Genomic DNA, 23,273 nt, shown 5'->3' on the forward strand with positions numbered 1-23,273 from the left:
CAATTTGGATGGAAAAGACTAAGAGACAAGCTTTCAAATGAATTAAAGCTCTGTCTAGGTTTTTGATTAATTAATAAGCTGGAATGGAAGATTGCTGCTAATCCTCCGCCCCGGCCCGTGCTACGAGCATTCTGACAGTTAGTGTGACTCGGGGGTGTTGACTCATTTAAACTAACATATTCATCCTGCTGTAACCAGGTTTCTGTAAGGCAGAATAAATCTATACGTTGATCAATTATTATATCATTTACCAACAGGGACTTAGAAGAGAGAGACCTAATGTTTAATAGACCACATTTAACTGTTTTAGTCTGTGGTGCAGTTGAAGGTGCTATATTATTTTTTCTTTTTGAATTTTTTTGCTTAAATAGATTTTTGCTGGTTATTGGTGGTCTGGGAGCAGGCACCGTCTCCACGGGGATGGGGCAACGAGGGGACGGCAGGGGGAGAGAAGCTGCAGAGAGGCGTACAAGACCACAGCTCTGCCTCCTGGTCCCAACGCTAGACAGTCACAGTTTAGAGGATCCAAGAAAATTGGCCAGATTTCTAGAAATGAGAGCTGCTCCATCCAAAGTGGGATGGATGCCGTCTCTCCTAACAAGACCAGGTTTTCCCCAGAAGCTTTGCCAATTATCTATGAAGCCCACCTCATTTTTTGGACACCACTCAGACAGCCAGCAATTCAAGGAGAACATGCGGCTAAACATGTCACTCCCGGTCCGATTGGGGAGGGGCCCAGAGAACACAACAGAGTCCGACATTGTTTTTGCAAAGTTACACACCGATTTAATGTTAATTTTAGTGACCTCCGATTGGCGTAACCGAGTGTCATTACTGCCGACGTGAATTACAATCTTGCCAAATTTACGCTTAGCCTTAGCCAGCAGTTTCAAATTTCCTTCAATGTCGCCTGCTCTGGCCCCCGGAAGACAATTGACAATGGTTGCTGGTGTCGCTAACTTCACATTTCTCAAAACAGAGTCGCCAATAACCAGAGTTTGATCCTCGGCGAGTGTATCGTCGAGTGGGGAAAAACGGTTAGAGATGTGAACGGGTTGACGGTGTACACGGGGCTTCTGTTTAGGGCTACGCTTCCTCCTCACAGTCACCCAGTCAGCCTGCTTTCCCGACTGCCCGGGATCTGCCAGGGGGGAACTAACGGCGGCTAAGCTACCTTGGTCCGCACCGACTACAGGGGCCTGGCTAACTGTAGAATTTTCCACGGTGCGGAGCCGAGTCTCCAATTCGCCCAGCCTGGCCTCCAAAGCTACGAATAAGCTGCACTTATTACAAGTACCATTACTGCTAAAGGAGGCCGAGGAATAACTAAACATTTCACAACCAGAGCAGAAAAGTGCGGGAGAGACAGGAGAAGCCGCCATGCTAAATTGGCTAAGAGCTAGTAGCTACGCAACCTAGCGGATTCCTAAAAACACGCAAAGTGAATAATGTATAAATAATTTAGAGGTGATTCAGCAGAAGGAGTGCTTTAGTTAAGGCACCAGACAGGCCATGAAGCAGCACAAGTAACGCACGGCAACAGCGAACGCACGACAACGGTGCAAAAATAAAATAAAAATTCACTAGACAGGCTGTGGAGCAGCACAGGTAACACACGACAACAGTGCTAAAAAAATAAAATAAAAATCCACTGGACAGGCTGTGGAGCAGCACAGGTAACGCACGACAACAGTGCTAAAAAAAATAAAATAAAAATCCACTGGACAGGCTGTGGAGCAGCACAGGTAACGCACGACAACAGTGCTAAAAAAAATAAAATAAAAATCCACTGGACAGGCTGTGGAGCAGCACAGGTAACGCACGACAACAGTGCTAAAAAAAATAAAATAAAAATCCACTGGACAGGCTGTGGAGCAGCACAGGTAACACACGACAACTGTGGTAAAAAAAATAAAATAAAAATCCACTGGACAGGCTGTGGAGCAGCACAGGTAACGCACGACAACAGTGCTAAAAAAAATAAAATAAAAATCCACTGGACAGGCTGTGGAGCAGCACAGGTAACACACGACAACAGTGGTAAAAAATAAAATAAAAATCCACTAGACAGGCTGTGGAGCAGCACAGGTAACACACGACAACAGTGCTAAAAAAATAAAATAAAAATAAAAATCCACTGGACAGGCTGTGGAGCAGCACAGGTAACACACGACAACAGTGGTAAAAAATAAAATAAAAATCCACTAGACAGGCTGTGGAGCAGCACAGGTAACACACGACAACAGTGCTAAAAAAATAAAATAAAAATAAAAATCCACTGGACAGGCTGTGGAGCAGCACAGGTAACACACGACAACAGTGGTAAAAAATAAAATAAAAATCCACTAGACAGGCTGTGGAGCAGCACAGGTAACACACGACAACAGTGGTAAAAAATAAAATAAAAATCCACTAGACAGGCTGTGGAGCAGCACAGGTAACGCACGACAACAGTGCTAAAAAAATAAAATCAAAATCAAAATCCACTGGACAGGCTGTGGAGCAGCACAGGTAACACACGACAACAGTGGTAAAAAATAAAATAAAAATCCACTAGACAGGCTGTGGAGCAGCACAGGTAACGCACGACAACAGTGCTAAAAAAATAAAATAAAAATAAAAATCCACTAGACAGGCTGTGGAGCAGCACAGGTAATGCACGACAACAGTGCTAAAAAAATAAAATAAAAATAAAAATCCACTAGACAGGCTGTGGAGCAGCACAGGTAACGCACGACAACAGTGCTAAAAAATAAAATAAAAATCCACTAGACAGGCTGTGGAGCAGCACGACAACAGTGCTAAAAAATAAAATAAAAATAAAAACGAAAGCGTTAGCAAGCTAGTTAGCTTGCCAACGCTGATGAAAGTTAGCTGATAAAAGTGCTCCGTCGCGATGTTTCGACCGTTAGAGGTCTTCTTTAGGCGTTGGAGCACGGTGAAAAAGTAAAAAAAAGTAAAAAAGTAAAAAAGTCTTGAAAAAGACTGTTAATTCAAAGAACTCAAACAGCTCAGTTCAAACAGCTAACAGATACAGCAGAACACCGCTGTGCTCCGGAACAGGAAGTCATCAATGACTGTGGATAGGTCAAGTCAAGTCAAGTGATATACATGATCTGGCCTTTCATTGTATATATCCTTTTGCGTGGACTCTAATATTCCCCAGAAGGTCATTACTGTATTCCCGAACAACAAACCATGGGTTACTAAGGAATTGAAAAATGTTCTAAATAAAAAGAAATGTATTTTTTATACAGGGAATAGCCAGGAAAAGAAAGAAATCACAAGGGAGGTAAGGTATGAGATAAGGAAAGCTAAACTAAAGTATAAGGTTAAAGTGGAACAGAAGTACAGTAGTGGTGATCTACGGGCAGCTTGGAGGAGAATAAAATCCATGTCCTCAGCCACTCAGAGGGATAGTTGTACTGACAGGGAACTTCTCAAAATTGAGGGAATCAAGGATTGTGATCTCCCTAATATGATTGTTTTTTATTCTCAATTTGAAAAGCATGACTTTTCCAGAAACATCTCCCTGTTTAGAGAGTCTCAGTCCTGAATCTGATGTTGTGATTGACCAGGAATGTGTCAGAAAGATTCTGAATGGTATAAACATTAGAAAGGCCCCTCGTCCAGATAATGTTTGTGGGTACACATTACGATATTGTGCGGACCAGCTTAGTGGTGCACTCCAGCATATTTTCAAATGTCTCTCGATTCTGACCAATTTCCGGTCAGTTGGAAATCATCTCCAGTGATCCCAGTTCCAAAGACGACTAAACCGAAGCAACTCGGCGATTTTAGACCTGTTGCTTTAACGTCATTAATAATGAAAAGCTTTGAGAGAATCGTGAAGAATCTTATTCTGGAAATGGTGGATGGAGTCCTGGACACACTTCAGTTTGCTGACCTGGCAGGGAGGGGAGTGGAGGATGCAAAGCTTTTTATTCTCAACTCCCTGTATAAACATTTGGAGAAGCCACAGGCACATGGCAGACTCTTGTTTGCAGACTTCTCGTCGGCATTTAATAAGATGCAGCCGTATGTTTTAGTACAAAGGCTGCGTGATGATTTCCACCTGCCTCACCAGCTTGTTTTATGGATTTTTAATTTTTTATCTGACTGAGAGCAGAGGGTCTCTGTGAATGGCTGCCTCTTGGACTCTGTCGTGTTGTCCACAGGCTCACCACACGGGGGCGATCTTTTGCTCTTCCTTTTAATCATGTATGGAGACAGCTGTAGGAGTTCTCAGGACTGCAGCTACCTGGTCTCATGCTCTGATGACACTGTACCGCTGTCCCGTCTCCACGGTTCCAAATCAGACCACGGAGCTGTTTTATCAGATTTCATTTGTTGGTCTGATCACAACTTTTTGGATTTAAATGTGTCCAAACTAAAGAAATGATAATTGACTTCAGACGTAACAGGAGAGCATCATACACAATGAAGAAGTGGAACTTGTCACATCATATATGTATTTGGGGACTATTTTTGATGACAAACTGAAGTTTGATGTAAACATGGACACCATTGCGAAGCTTGGACAGCAGAGAATTTTCTTCTCTGTAAAATGAATTCTTTTTCTGTCAGACCTGCCATCCTTTGTCATTTTTTTCAGTCTTTTATTGAGAGTCTTCTGTGTTTTTCATTTTTCTGCTGGTTTCACAGCCTCTCAGTGAAAGACACAAACAGCCTGAACAACATTGTTAAAATCTGTTCAAAGATTATCGGAGCGAAACAAAGAGATTTCAACCTTTTCTGTAAACAACAGGCCGTCTGGAAGGTATCTTGTCTTTGTCAGGTCGTGTTCTTTCAGGGGAGTTTTCTCTGCTATCTTCAGGATGCCGTTATGCTTCACGTATGTAGAACCAATCATTTTTTTTAAGTCCTTTATCCCTTCGGTGATTCGACTTTTAAATGCTCTGTAGGTCTGCCATGTTTTTATTTATTCTGGCGACCTATTTTAACTCCTTAAGTCTGTTTTTATAAGTTTTATTGTTATGTTATTGTGTTTTTTTTTAAACGGACCGCTAAAATTTAATTGCCCCCTGTGGGATTAACAAAGTTGTTTGCTTGATTGATTGATTTATTGTGCTTGCTCTAATGTTTGGTAAGGTTAAAACCTCATTCATGTGAACCGCCTTGAGGCAGCTTTATTGAGATTTGGCACCGTATGAATTAAATCCATCAAATTGAATGGAAGAACACATGTCAAGGACACACATTAGCCCTCTCAAACATACAGCTGACTTTAGTGCACAACAATCAGCCAAATGTTGTAATTAGTTATGTGTACTAGTTAACTTTTTAAGTTTTAACTGTTCATTATGCTGCATTTCTTTTCATTGTTATTTGTATGCTTTTAGATATTTGTTTATTTATGTCTGGACCACAGTGGAAATATGTGTTTTTACTTTGTGTTATCCTTTTATTCTTTACTATGCAGTGGATCCAGAAAATATTCACAGAGATTCACTTTTTCTACATTTTATTTTCCATCTTTATTCCAATATGGAGTAAATTCATTTTTTTCCCTCAACATTTTACTCACAACATCCCATAATGATAATATGAAAAAACTTCTTTTTTTTTTTTTTTTTTTTTTGGTATTTTTTGCAAATTAAAATAAATAAATAAATAAAAAAAACTCAGAAATCCCATGCCCATAAGTATTCACAGCCTTTTGTCAGTACTTTGTTGATGCACCTTTGGCAGCAATTCCAGCCTCAAGTCTTCTTGAATATGATGCCACAAGCTTGCTGCACCTATCTTTGGGCAGTTTGGTCCATTCCTCTTTGCAGGACCTCTCAAGCTCCATCAGGTTGGATGGGGAGCGACAGTGCTCAGACATTTTCAGATCTCTCCAGAGATGTTCAATCAGATTCAGGTCTGGGCTCTGGCTGGGCCACTCAAGGACATTCACAGAGTTGTCCTGAAGCCACTCCTTTGATATCTTGGCTGTGTGTTGAGGGTCATTGTCCTGCTGAAAGATGATCCGTCACTCCAGTCAACCCTGGACCGGAGTCACAGCTGTCTAGGCTTGATCTTGGTGTGTAGTTAGCCAGAAATTTACAGCCATTTCAAACATTACACTTTCCAGCAGTGCAGTTCCCACTGACTGTTCTGTGGGTGCAGAGACTGCTGCCGGAACTGCCAGGCCTGTTATGATTCGCTTTGTTTTCGCAGATCGGGTGTGTGCCAGTTTTACAGCGCGTGTGGTTACCAGGACCGGTGTTGGGAGCTTTGCTGGGTCAGGGGGAGATTATCTATTCCCCGGCTCTCCCTGTGTCAGCGGGGACAGTGTGTTCCGGAGGGCCTATGCTGGGAGTCCACCCCTCTGCTTTACTAAGGAGTGGTGTTGCTCCTTTGTGTGCAAAGTATGCATGTCCCGCATTGCCTGTGCAGGGACCTTCACCGGCGGGACAGGTCTTGCTTGTCAATTCGAATGGCAGCACAGTGGATGTGAGTCTTGTGGAGTCCGTTCCAGAGAGCTACACACAAGCAGCAACAGTGCTCTCAATGAAGATGGACCTCGGACAAGTGCATAGTCTTTCGAACTGCACTAATATAACAACAATTGCTGGACCTCAACCAGATCCCAAAACATCTACGTGCAGAAATCCAGTGTTCAAGAAGCATAGGCATTCAAAATTGTTTACTACTCTGAACCACGCCCGGATTATCAGAACGTGAACAATTAGAATATTTAATGTGTGATTCAAATCTTGATTTTTTATGGTTTATCAGAAATATGGCTTACTAGTGCCTCACCAGATTCAGCGGTACTGATACCAGGCTATAATATTTTTAAAAAAGACAGAGACTGTTATGTGGGCCACTGAAGAGGAGGTACTGCTGACCCACCACCAGAGGGCGCCCTGCCAGACGTGTGGGCTTCAGGCACGAGAGGGCATCGGAGCAACCGGGAGTGACAGCTGTCACTCATCATCACCACATCACCATAAAAGCCGTGCAGCAACTCCACCTCGCTGCCGAGATATCATCTACTACTTACTGGTCGTTACTGTGAGTTTCTCTGTGAATTTTCAGACCTTTTGTCTGACTTAGTGCTTAGCTCAGATAAGATAATTATAGTGGGCGATTTTAACATCCACACAGATGCTGAGAATGACAGCCTCAACACTGCATTTAATCTATTATTAGACTCAATTGGCTTTGCTCAAAATGTAAATGAGTCCACCCACCACTTTAATCATATCTTAGATTACATTTACTCTGATGGACTACCCAGCAGTGGGGAATAAGTTTCATTACACTAGAAGTCTTTCAGAAAGCGCTTTAACTAGGTTTAAGGATATGATTCCTTCTTTATGTTCTCTAATGCCATATACCAACACAGTGCAGAGTAGCTACCTAAACTCTGTAAGTGAGATAGAGTATCTCGTCAATAGTTTTACATCCTCATTGAAGACAACTTTGGATGCTGTAGCTCCTCTGAAAAAGAGAGCTTTAAATCAGAAGTGCCTGACTCCGTGGTATAACTCACAAACTCGCAGCTTAAAGCAGATAACCCGCAAGTTGGAGAGGAATGGCGTCTCACTAATTTAGAAGATCTTCACTTAGCCTGGAAAAAGAGTCTGTTGCTTTATAAAAAAGCCCTCCGTAAAGCTAGGACATCTTACTACTCATCACTAATTGAAGAAAATAAGAACAACCCCAGGTTTCTTTTCAGCACTGTAGCCAGGCTGACAAAGAGTCAGAGCTCTATTGAGCCGAGTATTCCTTTAACTTTAACTAGTAATGACTTCATGACTTTCTATGCTAATAAAATTTTAACTATTAGAGAAAAAATTACTCATAACCATCCCAAAGACATATCGTTATCTTTGGCTGCTTTCAGTGATGCCGGTATTTGGTTAGACTCTTTCTCTCCGATTGTTCTGTCTGAGTTATTTTCATTAGTTACTTCCTCCAAACCATCAACATGTCTATTAGACCCCATTCCTACCAGGCTGCTCAAGGAAGCCCTACCATTAATTAATGCTTCGATCTTAAATATGATCAATCTATCTTTATTAGTTGGCTATGTACCACAGGCTTTTAAGGTAGCAGTAATTAAACCATTACTTAAAAAACCATCACTTGACCCAGCTATCTTAGCTAATTATAGGCCAATCTCCAACCTTCCTTTTCTCTCAAAAATTCTTGAAAGGGTAGTTGTAAAACAGCTAACTGATCATCTGCAGAGGAATGGTCTATTTGAAGAGTTTCAGTCAGGCTTTAGAATACATCATAGTACAGAAACAGCATTAGTGAAGGTTACAAATGATCTTCTTATGGCCTCAGACAGTGGACTCATCTCTGTGCTTGTTCTGTTAGACCTCAGTGCTGCTTTTGATACTGTTGACCATAAAATTTTATTACAGAGATTAGAGCATGCCATAGGTATTAAAGGCACTGCGCTGCGGTGGTTTGAATCATATTTATCTAATAGATTACAATTTGTTCATATAAATTGGGAGTCTTCTTCACAGACTAAGGTTAATTATGGAGTTCCACAAGGTTCTGTGCTAGGACCAATTTTATTCACTTTATACTTGTTTCCGTTAGGCAGTATTATTAGACGGCATTGCTTAAATGTTCATTGTTACGCAGATGATACCCAGCTTTATCTATCCATGAAGCCAGAGGACACACACCAATTAGCTAAACTGCAGGATTGTCTTACAGACATAAAGACATGGATGACCTCTAATTTCCTGCTTTTAAACTCAGATAAAACTGAAGTTATTGTACTTGGCCCCACAAATCTTAGAAACATGGTGTCTAACCAGATCCTTACTCTGGATGGCATTAGTGATTGATGTCTGCTCCCCTCCACAGCATGTCTTTTTCCTGGTTCTCTCCCTCAGCCCCAACCAGTCCCAGCCCTTAGAGACTGGGCTAAGGGTGGGTCATAACACTCACGTGGGGAAACCCCATAAATCCACACGCATCCCAGTCACGATCCTGAGTGGGGATCTAACCCTTCACACCCCAGCACTGGTGGACACGGGGTCGGAAGGGAATCTGCTGGATAGCAGATGGGCAAAGGAAGTTGGGCTCCCTCTAGTGGCCCTACCTTCACCATTGAAGATACGGGCACTAGATGGCACCCTTCTCCCATTAATCACACACCAGACACAGCCTGTCACATTGGTTGTGTCTGGGAATCACAGGGAGGAGATTGTGTTTTTTGTAACACCTTCTACCTCCCGAGTGATTTTGGGATTTCCATGGATGGTAAAGCACAATCCCCGGATAGATTGGCCATCTAGGGGTGTGACGCAGTGGAGCGAAACCTGCCACTGGGAATGTTTAGGATCCTCAGTTCCCCCCAGTTTGACAGCTAATGAGGAGGTCAAAGTTCCCCCCAATCTGACGGCGGTGCCTGAGGAGTACCACGATCTTGCTGACGTCTTCAGCAAAGATCTGGCACTCACTCTCCCCCCGCACCGTCCATACGATTGCGCCATTGATTTGATCCCGGGTGTTGAGTACCCGTCCAGCAGGCTCTACAACCTCTCACGTCCAGAACGCGAATCAATGGAGACCTACATCCGGGACTCGTTAGCTGCCAGGTTGATGCTGGAACTCCACCTCCCCGATGGGTGCAGGTTTCTTTTTTGTGGGCAAGAAGGACGGTGGACTCCGTCCGTTCATCAATTACAGAGGGCTGAATGAAATTACGGTTCGCAACCGATACCCGTTACCTCTGTTGGATTCGGTGTTCACGCCCCTGCATGGAGCCCAAATATTCTCTAAATTGGATCTTAGGAATGCGTACCACCTGGTTCGGATCCGGAAGGGAGAAGAGTGGAAGACGGCATTTAACACCCCCTTAGGTCACTTTGAGTACCTGGTCATGCCGTTCGGCCTCACCAATGCGCCCGCGACATTCCAAGCTTTGGTTAATGATGTCTTGCGGGACTTCCTGCATCGGTTTGTCTTCGTATATCTAGACGATATACTCATCTTCTCCCCGGATCCTGAGACCCATGTCCAGCATGTACGTCAGGTCCTGCAGCAGTTGCTGGAGAACTGGCTGTTTGTAAAGGGCGAGTAGTGCGAGTTCCACCGCACTTCTTTGTCCTTCCTGGGGTTCATAATCTCCTCCAACTCCGTCGCCCCTGATCCGGCCAAGGTTGCGGCGGTGAGAGACTGGCCCCAACCAACAAGCTGTAGGAAGCTGCAACAGTTCCTCGGCTTTGCAAATTTCTACAGGAGGTTCATTAAGGATTACAGTCAGGTGGTTAGTCCCTTGACAGCCCTGACCTCCTCCAAAGTCCCCTTCACCTGGTCAGATCGGTGCGAAGCCGCGTTTAGGGAGTTAAAACGCCGGTTCTCTACTGCGCCAGTTCTGGTGCAGCCCGATCCTAACCGCCAGTTTATAGTTGAAGTGGATGCCTCTGGAATTGGAGCCGTGCTATCCCAGAGCAGGGAGTCCGATAAGGTCCTCCACCCCTGTGCCTATTTTTCCCGCAGGTTGACCCCGGCTGAGCGAAACTATGACGTTGGCAATCGAGAACTCCTTGCGGTGAAAGAGGCTCTTGAGGAGTGGAGTCACCTGTTGGAGGGAGCTGCGGTTCCATTCACGGTTTTCACGCACCATCGGAACCTGGAGTACATCCGGACCGCCAAGCGTCTGAACCCCAGGCAAGCCCGCTGGTCATTGTTCTTCGGGCGTTTTGACTTCCAAATCACCTACCACCCCGGGACCAAGAACCAAAGATCTGATGCCTTGTCCCGGGTTTACGAAGAGGAGGTCAAAACCGAGCTGTCAGATCCCACGGAAATCATCATCCCAGAGTCCACTGTCGTGGCCACCCTCACCTGGGACGTGGAGAAGACCGTCTGCGAGGCCCTGGCACGGAACCCAGACCCGGGAACTGGCCCAAAGGAAAAGTTATACGTCCCACCAGAGGCCAGAGCTGCGGTCTTGGACTTCTGTCACGGTTCCAAGCTCTCCTGTCACCCAGGGGTGCGAAGAACCGTGGCAGTGGTCTGACAGCCGACGTCCGGGAGTATGTCCAGGCCTGCACCACCTGCGCCAGGGGAAAAGCCGACCACCAACGGGCACAGGGACTCCTCTAGCCGTTACCTGTGCCTCACTGCCCCTGGTCCCACATCGGCCTGGACTTCGTCACGGGCCTCCCGCTGTCCCAGGGCATGACCACCATCTTCACCTTTTCCTAAAATGTATTAACTAAGCAACGTTCAAAACGTGCTTAGTTAATAAGTTTTAGGAAATGTCTTAGTCAACATTTTAGGAAACAAATGTCTAAAGTTATACCAGAGAATCAACAACAAAACTTGGGAAAAGCATTAAAAGATCTCACTTGGGAAAGTGTAACCTCATGTGACAATATTGAAATATGCTCTGATATATTTCTTAACAAAATTCAAACGTATGTAGTTCTTTTACAAAAAACATGAATTATAGGAAAATAAAATCTTACTCTGTCTCATGGGTAGATTAAAATTGTATGAATTTAATGAAAAAAAGAGACCAGTTATTGAAAAACTCATTTAAATCCAGGTTGACAACAGACAGACAGAAATATACTTCAGTGTGAAATAGAGTAATATCAGAAATGTGAAGAGCAAAAGCAATTTTTTTTTTATCACAGTAATGCAAAACGCAAACGGAAATGGAAAACAAATATGACAGAATATTAAACTTTTAGTGAGGCAGAAAAAGAAAGATGCAAATGATTTGGAATTGAAAATTAATAACCAGCTTGTGAATGATTGTATGATTTTAGCAAAAGAGCTGAATTTATCATTTCTACGCTCTGTTGAAGAGATGGCAGCATGTCTCAAATCGCCTGAAATAACCTACAACAATCCAGGGCACAGTCAAATGTTTAATATAGAACCAGTATCAGAGGTTGAAACTCTAAAGATTATAAATGCCATGAAGGAGTCCAAAGCTAAAGACCATCATGGCTTTGATGTTGGATTCCTAAAAACACATAAAATGGCTCTAGCACATCCAGTTACGCATTTAATAAATTTGTCAGTTGAGCATTTCATTGTACCACAGAAATGAAAGATGGCCACAGTTACCCCGATTTTTAAGGCGGGTGACAAAAATAATATTAATAATAACTACAGACCAATTAGCATACTGTCAGTCTTTTCTAAAGTTCCTGAAAAGTGGGTCGCCAAGCAATTGATTCAACATCTACAAAGTGGCGAAATGACTCTGCATCCTATGCAATTTGGTTTTCGTACTTATATCATTCAACTGAGACTGCCATAACAATGTTCAATGAAAAAGTGAAAAGTCATTTGATAAAAACAATTGTGTAGGAGCAGTTTTCTTAGATTTGCGTAAAGCATTTGATCTGAATCATAATATTCTATTATCAATCAATCAATCAACATTTATTTATAAAGAGCTTTACAGCACCGACTGGTGTCCAAAGTGCTTAACAGTAAAAACACAAATTTACAAAAATAAAAAACATATAAAATAAAATTTAAAGCAACACATAAAAAAGAACATAAAAATAACAGAACATGTCACCTCCCCACTAAGTGTTAAAAGCCAGTTTAAATAAATAAGTCTTTAACTTAGATTTAAAAAGTGCTCAGTCAGGAATAGTACATAACTCAAGAGGTAGTTCATTCCACAGTCTGGGGCCAACTACCGCAAAAGCATGATCACCCCAGTGTTTATATCTTGACCTCGGAACATCTAAGTAAAGCTGGCCAGATGCCCTTAATGTCGTACTGTAGGTGCGCAAAGTTAAAATTTCAGACAAGTAGGGAGGTGCAAGGCCATAAATAGCTTTAAAAACAAACATTAAAATTTTAAAATCAATTCTAAAATGAACTGGAAGCCAGTGGAGTGAGTACAGGACGGGCGTAATATGCTCTAAAAGTGTTTGTTAAAAGACGAGCAGCAGCATTCTGCACCAACTGGAGATGTGCAAGAGACGACTGATTAATGCCCGAATAAAGTGCATTACAATAATCAAGTCTGGAGCTGATGAAAGCATGAATGGTCCTCTCAAGATCACGTCTACTGAGAAAGTGCTTTATTTTAGCCAAAAGGTGAAGTTGAAAAAAACAAGCTTTGACAACAGAGTTTATCTGTTGATTGAACCTCAAACAGCTGTCAAATATCACTCCCAAATTCTTGACAGCTGGTTTTACATAGTTAGCCAAAGCACCAAAATTTGGTGTTACCACATTTGGTATGACAGAGCGCTCAAATCAAAATCAAATCAATTGAATTTATATAGCGCCAAATCACAACAAACAGTTGCCCCAAGGCGCTTCATATTGCAAGGCAAAAGCCATACAATAATCACAGAAAAACCCCAACGGTCAAAACGACCCCCTATGAGCAAGCACTTGGCGACAGTGGGAAGGAAAAACTCCCTTTTAACAGGAAGAAACCTCCAGCAGAACCAGGCTCAGGGAGGGGCAGTCTTCTGCTGGGACTGGTTGGGGCTGAGGGCTCAAACACCATGATCTCAGTTTTACCATCATTCAGGTAAAGGAAGTTTTGGGACAGCCACTGCTTTACATCACGAATACAATTAAATAATGATGACAAAGCATCACTCCCATTAGTCCTCACAGGCACATAGATTTGCAGATTATCTGCATAACAATGAAAGGACAGATTGTGCTGGGTTATAATTGAATGGCAGAATGTACAAAGAAAATAGAATCTGCCCAAGGACAGAACCCTGTGGCACTCCACAGCACAGAGGAGCAGTTGATGAGGAAAGGTCCCCAATCATGACAGAAAAGCTCCTTTCAGCCAAATATGATCTAAACCACTTAAGTGCAGTACCATGAATGCCAATAAAATGTTCTAACCGGGAAACAAGTACTGTGTGATCCACAGTATCAAAGGCTGCTGTGAGGTCCAACAGAACCAGCACAGCAGGATTCCCTGCATCCACCGACAAAGTGATGTCATTATGAAGTTTTAAAAGTGCTGACTCAGTGCTGTGTCGCGATCTAAACCCAGACTGGAATTTTTCAAGGATGAGATTGTCTTCTAAAAATGATTGTAACTGTAAAAAGACAACCTTTTCTAAAACCTTAGATAGAAATGGCAGATGAGACACAGGTCTAAAATTGGATAAAACTGATGAGTCCAGGTGAGGTTTTTTAAGAAGAGGTTGAACCACAGCATGTTTAAAAGCAGCTGGAACAGACCCTGATCTAAGACAAGCATTAATAAAAGTTAGGAGACCCGCCCCAACAGTATTAAAAACCTCCTTCAGCACCTTAGCTGGAACAACATCAAAAGGACAACTTGCAGGTTTTATGTGTTTTATAACATCAGCGAGAGATGCAAAAGAAATGGGCTCAAACTGTTCGAGCACAGCAGAATGTGCATGAGGAGCAGACAACTCAACATTACAGCTCTGATCAGCGTTCTGTCTGACTGATGAAACCTTATCAATAAAAAACTGAAGAAACTCCTCACAGGTTGTGGTTGTAGCGTCCATCAAAACAGAGGTGTGTGGATTTACAACTGAGTTTATAGTCTGAAATAACACACTGGGACGATGACAACTGCTGAAATAATATGAGACAGATATTGTGCTTTTGCCTCCTTCACAGCCTTCTGATAGTCAGTCAGACTGTCCCTCAGAAAACCCAGAGACACCTGTAGTTTGTCCTTTTTCCATTTTCTCTCTGCCTGTCTGCAGCGTTGCCTGAGGGCACGGGTCGTGGCATTTAACCAGGGGTCGGATTTTGATTTCTTGGATTTGCAGCACATCGGTGCAACAGAGTCCAAAATGACTGTGCATGTAGAGCGGAAAGAAGAGACTTCAGACTTCAGACAACTTTATTGATCCCAAAAAAGGGCAATTATGTTTACACTTCAATTACCTCAGACACAAGATACAGCAATTAATCCACAATTATTACTTGTTTACCGTAATAATGGCACACATCAAAATTAAAGACAACACATATACATTTGACATTGTTTATGTGCACTAAACTAGAAGCAGTCCGTAATCCGAATTGAGGCAATTTGGGTGAAGGCCGCTGCAACTTTAAGTCGCGCCGCCAGACAAGCTTGAGAGGGGACAAGGCCTGCCGCAGGGAGGGAGGGGCAGAGAGTGGTAAGAGGAGAGGTGGGAGCATGCTTTGGTCCATGTGTAAGTCTATCAGTTTATTGTCCTTGTGGGTTGAGATAAGAATGGAGCCAAATAGTCTCACCAGAGCCTGGATAAATTCCTCTGGAGGTAAACAGAGGGCAATTGACCTTGATGCCTGTAATGTAATGTTGCAGCCGAGCAGTGAAAAACACTTTTTTTAAAGATCCACTCACTCAGCCAAATCCCAATTATAAATTAAGAATATTCCTAACTTTAATTAAGAATATTCACCGGCCTCCGAAACCTTCAGCTTCGTTAATCATGACGGACAAGCGAGGGGCCGTGGTTCTTGATGCCGCCGTCTTGCCAATTTACGGTAGATCAGGGCAGCACATAAGCCAAAAAGTACCAGCCCTGCTACCTTAAGACCAAAAATGAATAAATCCTTGACGTCCTCCACAGAGAAAGGCGCCAAGCATGCCACATGCCAGGAACTCCAGGAGTCGAGGACATAGCCCGCAGGATACGTTCCATCTGGGCAGGCAGGATCCCCCGGTCCTGACCTTCTTGTAGAAAAAATGGTGTCAATAGCGTTCAGAGACCAGCTGATCAATTCCATGGTTAATCCAATAGTAGTCCAATAGATTCAGAATCCAATATAGTTTTGAGGAATTCACAAGTCTGGTGAAGTAGGGACTTGAAGGTTAAAAGCAGAGAGATAAGGGAGAGTGGAGGAGATGCGACCGCCCTCGTCGGAGTCCCAAGCTGATTAGGATGTTATCTGTTAGAGAGGATGTTATCTGGGAGTAATGGAGAAACCAGTCCATTCATGGCATAAAACTGAGAGTCCATGAAGGCAGCAGCAAAGTCCCCCGCTGTCGAGGAGGTGATCAAACGGTGGCGAGAGACAGGAACAAGTGGCTTACTAGCAGATGGAGGAGCAATAAATTAAAAAATAACATGAAAGTGATCTGAAATAGCAATATCTGATATGTCCTTAAGTGAAACGGGGAGCCCAAAAGAAATAACCAGGTCCAAGGTGTGTCCAAGATTATGTGTTGGTCCATCCACAACTTGTGTTAGACCAAAAGAGTTCAGGAGGCTTTTAAAATCATCAGCCAGCTGATTAGAAGGACAACAGATATGAATATTAAAATCACCACAGACCAAAAATTTATCATATTTTGGCATAAAATCTGCCAGAAACTCAGAAAACTCCTGAATAAAATCCTTATTAAATTTTGGTGGACGATAAACAACAGCACAGAGCACAGGACAGTTGAACTCCATCACAAACAACTGAAGTTCAAAAGTGGAGTAGGCATTAGAAGATAAAAATCGGCATTTAAAGCTGTCTTTAAAAACTGTGGCCACACCACCGCCACGACCTGATGCTCGCGGGTAGCTGAAAAACAAGCAGCCGGGGGGGAGGAGCTCAGAAAAGGCGCTATTTTCACCTGGTTTCAACCAGGTCTCCGTTAACAGGAGAAAGTCCAGAGCAAAACTGAGAAAAAGTAATTCAAAATGAAAGTCTTACTTGCGAGTGACCTTCTGTTGATGAGTGCCACACGGACTGAGCGCACGTCAGTCTGCTGCGAGACACGACTGAGTGGGCGCAGGTTCTCCTGCATGCAGCCACGACTGCAGCTCCTCACAGGACGGCGACGCGGAAGTGGAGACCCGGCACCCCTCCCAACCGGCCGGAGCCACCAATAGCGAAAAGTCAGGGAACGCCGCACGTCGTAGCTGTCATATGGTGTGAAGAATCTGGCCATGAATTGTCATGGAGCATGTTTGCAGGAAGCAGTCAGGCACACTCTGAGCCGAACACGGACTCCTCCTCTCTTCCCGCGTCCTCTGCGGCGCAGATGCCGAGGCAACACGCCAAGCGGCCGGCGTAGAAAGTCCGGTACAGACGCTAAGACAGGCGGCGGGGGCAGCTGCATCCCTGGCCGTCTGCCCGAGCCAGAAACAGCTAGATTCTCCAGCGAAGCCAGAACGCTGATAAGAGTCTGGCGATCATACACCAGGAGCGGTGACACATTCCATGCAACAAAGTGCAAAAACAATAAAAACAACAACAAAAGAAGCGAGTGCCGACGGCAGGCCACATGCAACGGCGCCATCTTGAGAACCATCCCCTCTAAACCAAACGCCTCTAGGTACTTGTAAATGAACCTTATTAAAGTTGCAATTTTTTAATTTTTCTGAGCATGCCATAAAATGGATGGCATCTTATTTATCAAATAGAAAACAAGCCACCATGGTTAATGGTATTAAATCTCCCTATTTAGATTTTGCACTAGGAGTCCAAAGGATCTATCTTGGGGCCCATTTTATTTTCATTATTCATTAATGACCTACCAAATGTTTGTGAGGATGTGGACATACAACTTTACGCTGATGATGCGGTAATCTACACAAGTGCAAAATCACCTGAGGCAGCAGCTCAAACTCTTACGTTAGCCCTAAAGTATATTTTAAATTGGCTTAACGGATCATGTCTGAAATTAAACATAGAGAAAACTGTATGTATTTTTCAAAAAAGGCTTCCGATATTGAGCGCTCCAGTGTGTACATTGGAGATGATGAACTGCAGTTAGTTAAAGAATCCAAATATTTGGGAGTGTTGCTGGACTCGACACTGTCCTTACTAAAATAATCAAATACAATGTGTTTAACTTCAACCAAATAAGGAGGTCAATGACAGATCAAGCAGCTAGGATGTTCTTGCACTGTATGATTTTTTTCTCATGTAGGTTACTGTATAACCAGTTGGTCTCTCACAGGTGTGATAATTTTAAAATCGATTGAAAGGCTTTATAAAACAGCACTGAAAATTTTAGATAAAAGACCATTTTCGTATCATCACTGTAAAATTTTAACAAAGTATAACTTATTTAGTTTTGAAAATTTTCGCAAATTTAAAAATGCTTGTCTAATATACACTCAACAAAAATATAAACGCAACACTTTTGGTTTTGCTCCCATTTTGTATGAGATTAACTCAAAGATCTAAAACTTTTTCCACATACACAATATCACCATTTCCCTCAAATATTGTTCACAAACCAGTCTAAATCTGCAATAGTGAGCACTTCTCCTTTGTTGAGATAATCCATCCCACCTCACAGGTGTGCCATATCAAGATGCTGATTAGACACCATGATTAGTGCACAGGTGTGCCTTAGACTGTTCACAATAAAAAGCCACTCTGAATATATCTCTAAAATTAGAAAGGTCTTGTCTCAGAGTGATGCTGAAAAACTAATTCATGCATTTATTTCCTCTAGGCTGGACTATTGTAATTCATTATTATCAGGTTGTCCTAAAAGTTCCCTAAAAAGCCTTCAGTTAATTCAAAATGCTGCAGCTAGAGTACTGACGGGGACTGGAAGGAGAGAGCATATCTCACCCATATTGGCCTCTCTTCATTGGCTTCCTGTTAATTCTAGAATAGAATTTAAAATTCTTCTTCTTACTTATAAGGTTTTGAATAATCAGGTCCCATCTTATCTTAGGGACCTCGTAGTACCATATCACCCCAATAGAGCACTTCGCTCTCAGACTGCAGGCTTACTTGTAGTTCCTAGGGTTTGTAAGAGTAGAATGGGAGGCAGAGCCTTCAGCTTTCAGGCTCCTCTCCTGTGGAACCAGCTCCCAATTCAGATCAGGGAGACAGACACCCTCTCTACTTTTAAGATTAGGCTTAAAACTTTCCTTTTTGCTAAAGCTTATAGTTAGGGCTGGATCAGGTGACCCTGAACCATCCCTTAGTTATGCTGCTATAGACGTAGACTGCTGGGGGGTTCCCATGATGCACTGTTTCTTTCTCTTTTTGCTCTGTATGCACCACTCTGCATTTAATCATTAGTGATCGATCTCTGCTCCCCTCCACAGCATGTCTTTTTCCTGGTTCTCTCCCTCAGCCCCAACCAGTCCCAGCAGAAGACTGCCCCTCCCTGAGCCTGGTTCTGCTGGAGGTTTCTTCCTGTTAAAAGGGAGTTTTTCCTTCCCACTGTAGCCAAGTGCTTGCTCACAGGGGGTCGTTTTGACCGTTGGGGTTTTACATAATTATTGTATGGCCTTGCCTTACAATATAAAGCGCCTTGGGGCAACTGTTTGTTGTGATTTGGCGCTATATAAAAAAATTGATTGATTGATTGATCTCATACAAAATAGGAGCAAAACCAAAAGTGTTGCGTTTATATTTTTGTTGAGTGTATAAAACTTTACATGGGTTGGCTCCTCCACCTCTTGCAAATTATTTTAAATATAGAACAGTTGGTCCGAGGGTCACCAGGGCTATGAGTAGAGGGGACTGTGAAGTCTCTGTGTGAAAAACAGCTTTTGCAAAAAATGTCCTGTCCTACAAAGACAGTGTCCAATGGAACGCTTTGCCAACTACAGTGAGGGAGGCCCCAAGCTTTAAAGCTTTCAAAAGTCACTTAAAGGAGTGGCTCAAATCAAATAAAAAATGTGAGCATTATGAACTGAATTGTAGAAACTAAGAAGAACTGTAGGAAATGTGCAATGCAGTACAGCACAGCACTTTATAAGTTATTGTTCTTAAAGCTATGGTTTTTAAAATATAGAAATGTATGAAATTAGACTTGCAATTTTAATTAACTTATTCCAATTGAATTGCACATATAGTTTTTTTTAAAACTGTGTGCCCTCATTTGACTGAGTCTGTGTAAGCTAACCTTCATGCTCAGATCATGTCAGTGTCCTTTTGTTTCCTGTCTTTTGTCTAGTCTGTGTCTTGTTGTAGTAGTTGGTGACCCCTATGTAATGTAGTCTGTTGTATTGTAAGCTCCTGTGATGTTTGTGTGTTTTTACTGTAAATTGTTTAATTTTTATAGTCTGTCAGAGACTACAGATGGAAATTAGCCCATGGCTATAATCTGACATATTTACACTTCATGTGTTCATTAATATGTGTTGTCCCTTTTAAATAAATAAATGAAATTAAATGAAAGGTCAAGAGCGCTCTGGAGCAGGTTTTCATCCAGGATGTCTCTGTACATTGCTGCCATGGAGCTGTATATAACAACTAGAGAGCGCAGTCCCATTGCTGCACACTAAACGAAAACGTCCCTTCATGGACAGCGTCATGACGTCTCCTAACCGGGCAAAATATTGATGAAGTTCCCGGATGTTAATGCATTTTCAATTGAGATTCGCGACTGAACACCCTCAGAAAAATGCTTGCAAAATACGTGTTAAAATGCCATTTTGACCTGGATATCGAGTCAGTAAAATTAAATGACATTAAATTATGTCAGGAAAGTATTAAACTTACTCGGACACACACACATTCCCAAATATTAGTGTTGAAAGTTACACGGATCTGTGCTGTTAACCTACGCTGCTTGGCTGAGCTGTTGCTGTGTTCAACGCAGCGCGGCTCCTAAAACCGTTACAATACATTTATATCTATTATATTTTTACATAATTATCCTTTATTGACCGAGTTTCATTCATGAAGTCAGTGGTGTGTCTACACATCTCTGTGTGTGGGTGTGACTGTGAGCGGCACAGCGCGGGTCATTATAATCTCATTATTTTAAAGTGCAAATTAAAAATAAAAAATTCCCAGTCTTGTCGAACAATTTTAATCACTAACGACAAGTATTTTAACTAGACATTGGTCTAGCAGTGGAAAATATCAACTAGTCATAAGTGAAGAGTTAATGGTCCGTGTCATCGGGCGACACAGGTACGGCAGGAGACATACAGCTGTTTATCATCCAAATATCACAGACAAAGTGACAAGAAGAACCAAAACCACTTACTTATGGAAGGAAATATTGTCTCTTGTTCCTCCGTTTGTGGCTTTGCCAACATGTGCAGCTTTCCGGCATATTCCACCTGTTTCTTGAACTTCTATGCACGCAAATCACTAACTTGCCCGGAATTAAAATGGCGATCAAGCCTCCCTGTTGGCACACGGCTCAGCGCTACTGCGCTCTCCAGTTCTTATGTACAGCTCCATGATTGCTGCATTCATCTTTCCCTCAATCCTGACTAGTCTCCCAGTTCCTGCTGCTGAAAAACATCCCCACAGCATGATGCTGCCACCACCTTGCTGCACTGTAGGGATGGTGCCTGGTTTCCTCCAAACATGACACCAAAGAGTTCAATCTTTGTCTCATCAGACCAGAGAATTTTGTTTCTCCTGGTGTCAGAGTCCTTCAGGTGCCTTTTGTCAAACTCCAGGCCTCCCTGGGGACGTGACTTGAAACATCCTTTTGAAATGAAATGTGAAGCTGTAAAGAAATGGGGAAAACTCAGGAAACAGCCGCTTCTACACTGAAAAATCAATGTTGAGCTTCTTATGTCAAGCTTTTATTGAATTAGTTTTATCCTTTTCTCGGGCGTGGTGCTTCAGAAACCTTTCCTTCAAGAAGAAAAACGCAGACAGTAAAACTGAATATCAGTTTTAAGTGGGAATACCCACACTGCAATTCTCCCCTTTCCGTCAGAGTTGCATTCCCAAACTGTTGAACAACATTATATAAAAATTGTTTTGTTCCAGCAGTCATTGCACTGATAAATAACTCATAAAATTTGCACAGGTAAGTTTTTTAATCATGCCACTTACTGATCTTTTGGTATTGTGATCTGAACTATTTTATTGTTAGTTTTTAATATAGTTTAGCTTATTTTAGTTTTCAGTAGGACGCAGGTGGACTCTGACTCGATTTCAGTGGGAACAGCCTGCGTTCATCTGTGGAGGATTAGCCTGAAGGGTTCAGACAATATCATCTGGAGATTTTCCCCTGTCATCAAATACACCCAGAAGACTGAAATTCACAGGAACATTGTGTTTGCAGCAGATGAGCAAAACAAACAAAATCAACAAAGACTCACCTGCTGCCAGGATCCTCTTCTTGATCCCAGTTTTCTCCTCCACCTTCCCCAGAAAGTCTGTCAGCATATTCTTCTCGCTGAGAAACTTCTCTGCACGTTCTCTGATGGAGGAGAACATGTTTAACACACTCATGGTGCCCTTAAATTGTTGTCTTCAAATAACAGGGAGAGGACATAAGCAATAAAATGGACAGGGCACAGCAGAATGTAATCCTCTGAGATTAGCCCAGGAGGAGAGGAGGAGGAGGGGATAAGGAGCTATGGAAGGAGGCACAGGAGAAAGAGGAGGCAGAGAAGGAGCGGTAAAGGAGAAATGCAGCAGATGAAGGTTTTTAATGTTTAATTTTTTTTTTAATTGACATGTTATTGGAATAGAAACACCTCTTGGACACATACTGACAAATTACTGAATTACTTTTCAGTTATACTGATGAACACCTTGGGGTTCCCCCGGAGGAGCTGGGGGAGGTGTGTGTGGATCGGGAGGTCTGGGCGGCATTGCTTGAGCTGCTGCCCCCGCGACCCGACTCTGGATAAAGCGGAAGAAAATGGATGGATGGATGGATGGATGAATTGTGATGAGCATAATGCTCCAGATTGTAGTTTTTCAATATATTTTCCTTATTTAGTGTTTATATACTGTGGTCAATAATACTCAGAAAGGGTGCAAGCATAAAAGTGGTTTTGGAAATGTATTCTTAAGTGAGTAACTGCCATCCATTGCAAACATTATTCCATATATGGGTCCTTAAAAAAAAAATTGGTTTCATATCTCAAAAACATGATGTCATTGGAAAAACCAATGCCAGATTCGGATTTAGCACCTCCAAATTATCCAAAATCCATTGAAAAACTCCATGCAAGAAAAATCGTGTTGACCAGTGTTATCTTGTTCAGAATCATGGAGCTGTATATAACAACTAGAGAGCGCACTTGCACTGAGCCGTGTGTCGACATGGAAGTGTGGTTGGCATTTTAATTCCAGGCAAGTTAGTGATTTGCGTGCATAGAAGTTCAAGAAACAGGTGGAATATGCTGGAAAGCTGCGCATGTTGGCAAAGCCACAAACGGAGGAACAAGGGAGACAATATTTCCTTCCATAAGTAAGTGGTTTTGGTTCTTCTTGTCACTTTGTCTGTGATATTTGGATGATAAACAGCTGTATGTCTCCTGCCGTACCTGTGTCGCCCGATGACACGGACCATTAACTCTTAACTTATGTCTAGTTGATATTTTCCACTGCTACACCAATGTCTAGTTAAAATACTTGTCGTTAGTGATTAAAATTATTCGACAAGACTGGGAAATTTTTTTTTT

General features: G+C 42.5%; 1 protein-coding gene across 1 annotated transcript in view; it reads right to left on the bottom strand.

The window, feature by feature from the left end:
• reep6 (receptor accessory protein 6) overlaps window positions 1-22,139 on the bottom strand; it is a 115,004-nt gene extending 92,865 nt beyond the window's left edge. The window contains exon 1 of the mRNA XM_034180765.1: window positions 21,957-22,139. Coding sequence (XP_034036656.1) covers window positions 21,957-22,089 — 133 coding nt within the window. The 5' untranslated portion in view covers window positions 22,090-22,139. The remainder of the gene's footprint in view (window positions 1-21,956) is intronic.
• Window positions 22,140-23,273: the final 1,134 nt, after the last annotated feature.

The sequence above is a fragment of the Thalassophryne amazonica genome, chromosome 10 (genome assembly GCF_902500255.1).
Source record: "Thalassophryne amazonica chromosome 10, fThaAma1.1, whole genome shotgun sequence".
Taxonomy (NCBI): domain Eukaryota; kingdom Metazoa; phylum Chordata; class Actinopteri; order Batrachoidiformes; family Batrachoididae; genus Thalassophryne; species Thalassophryne amazonica.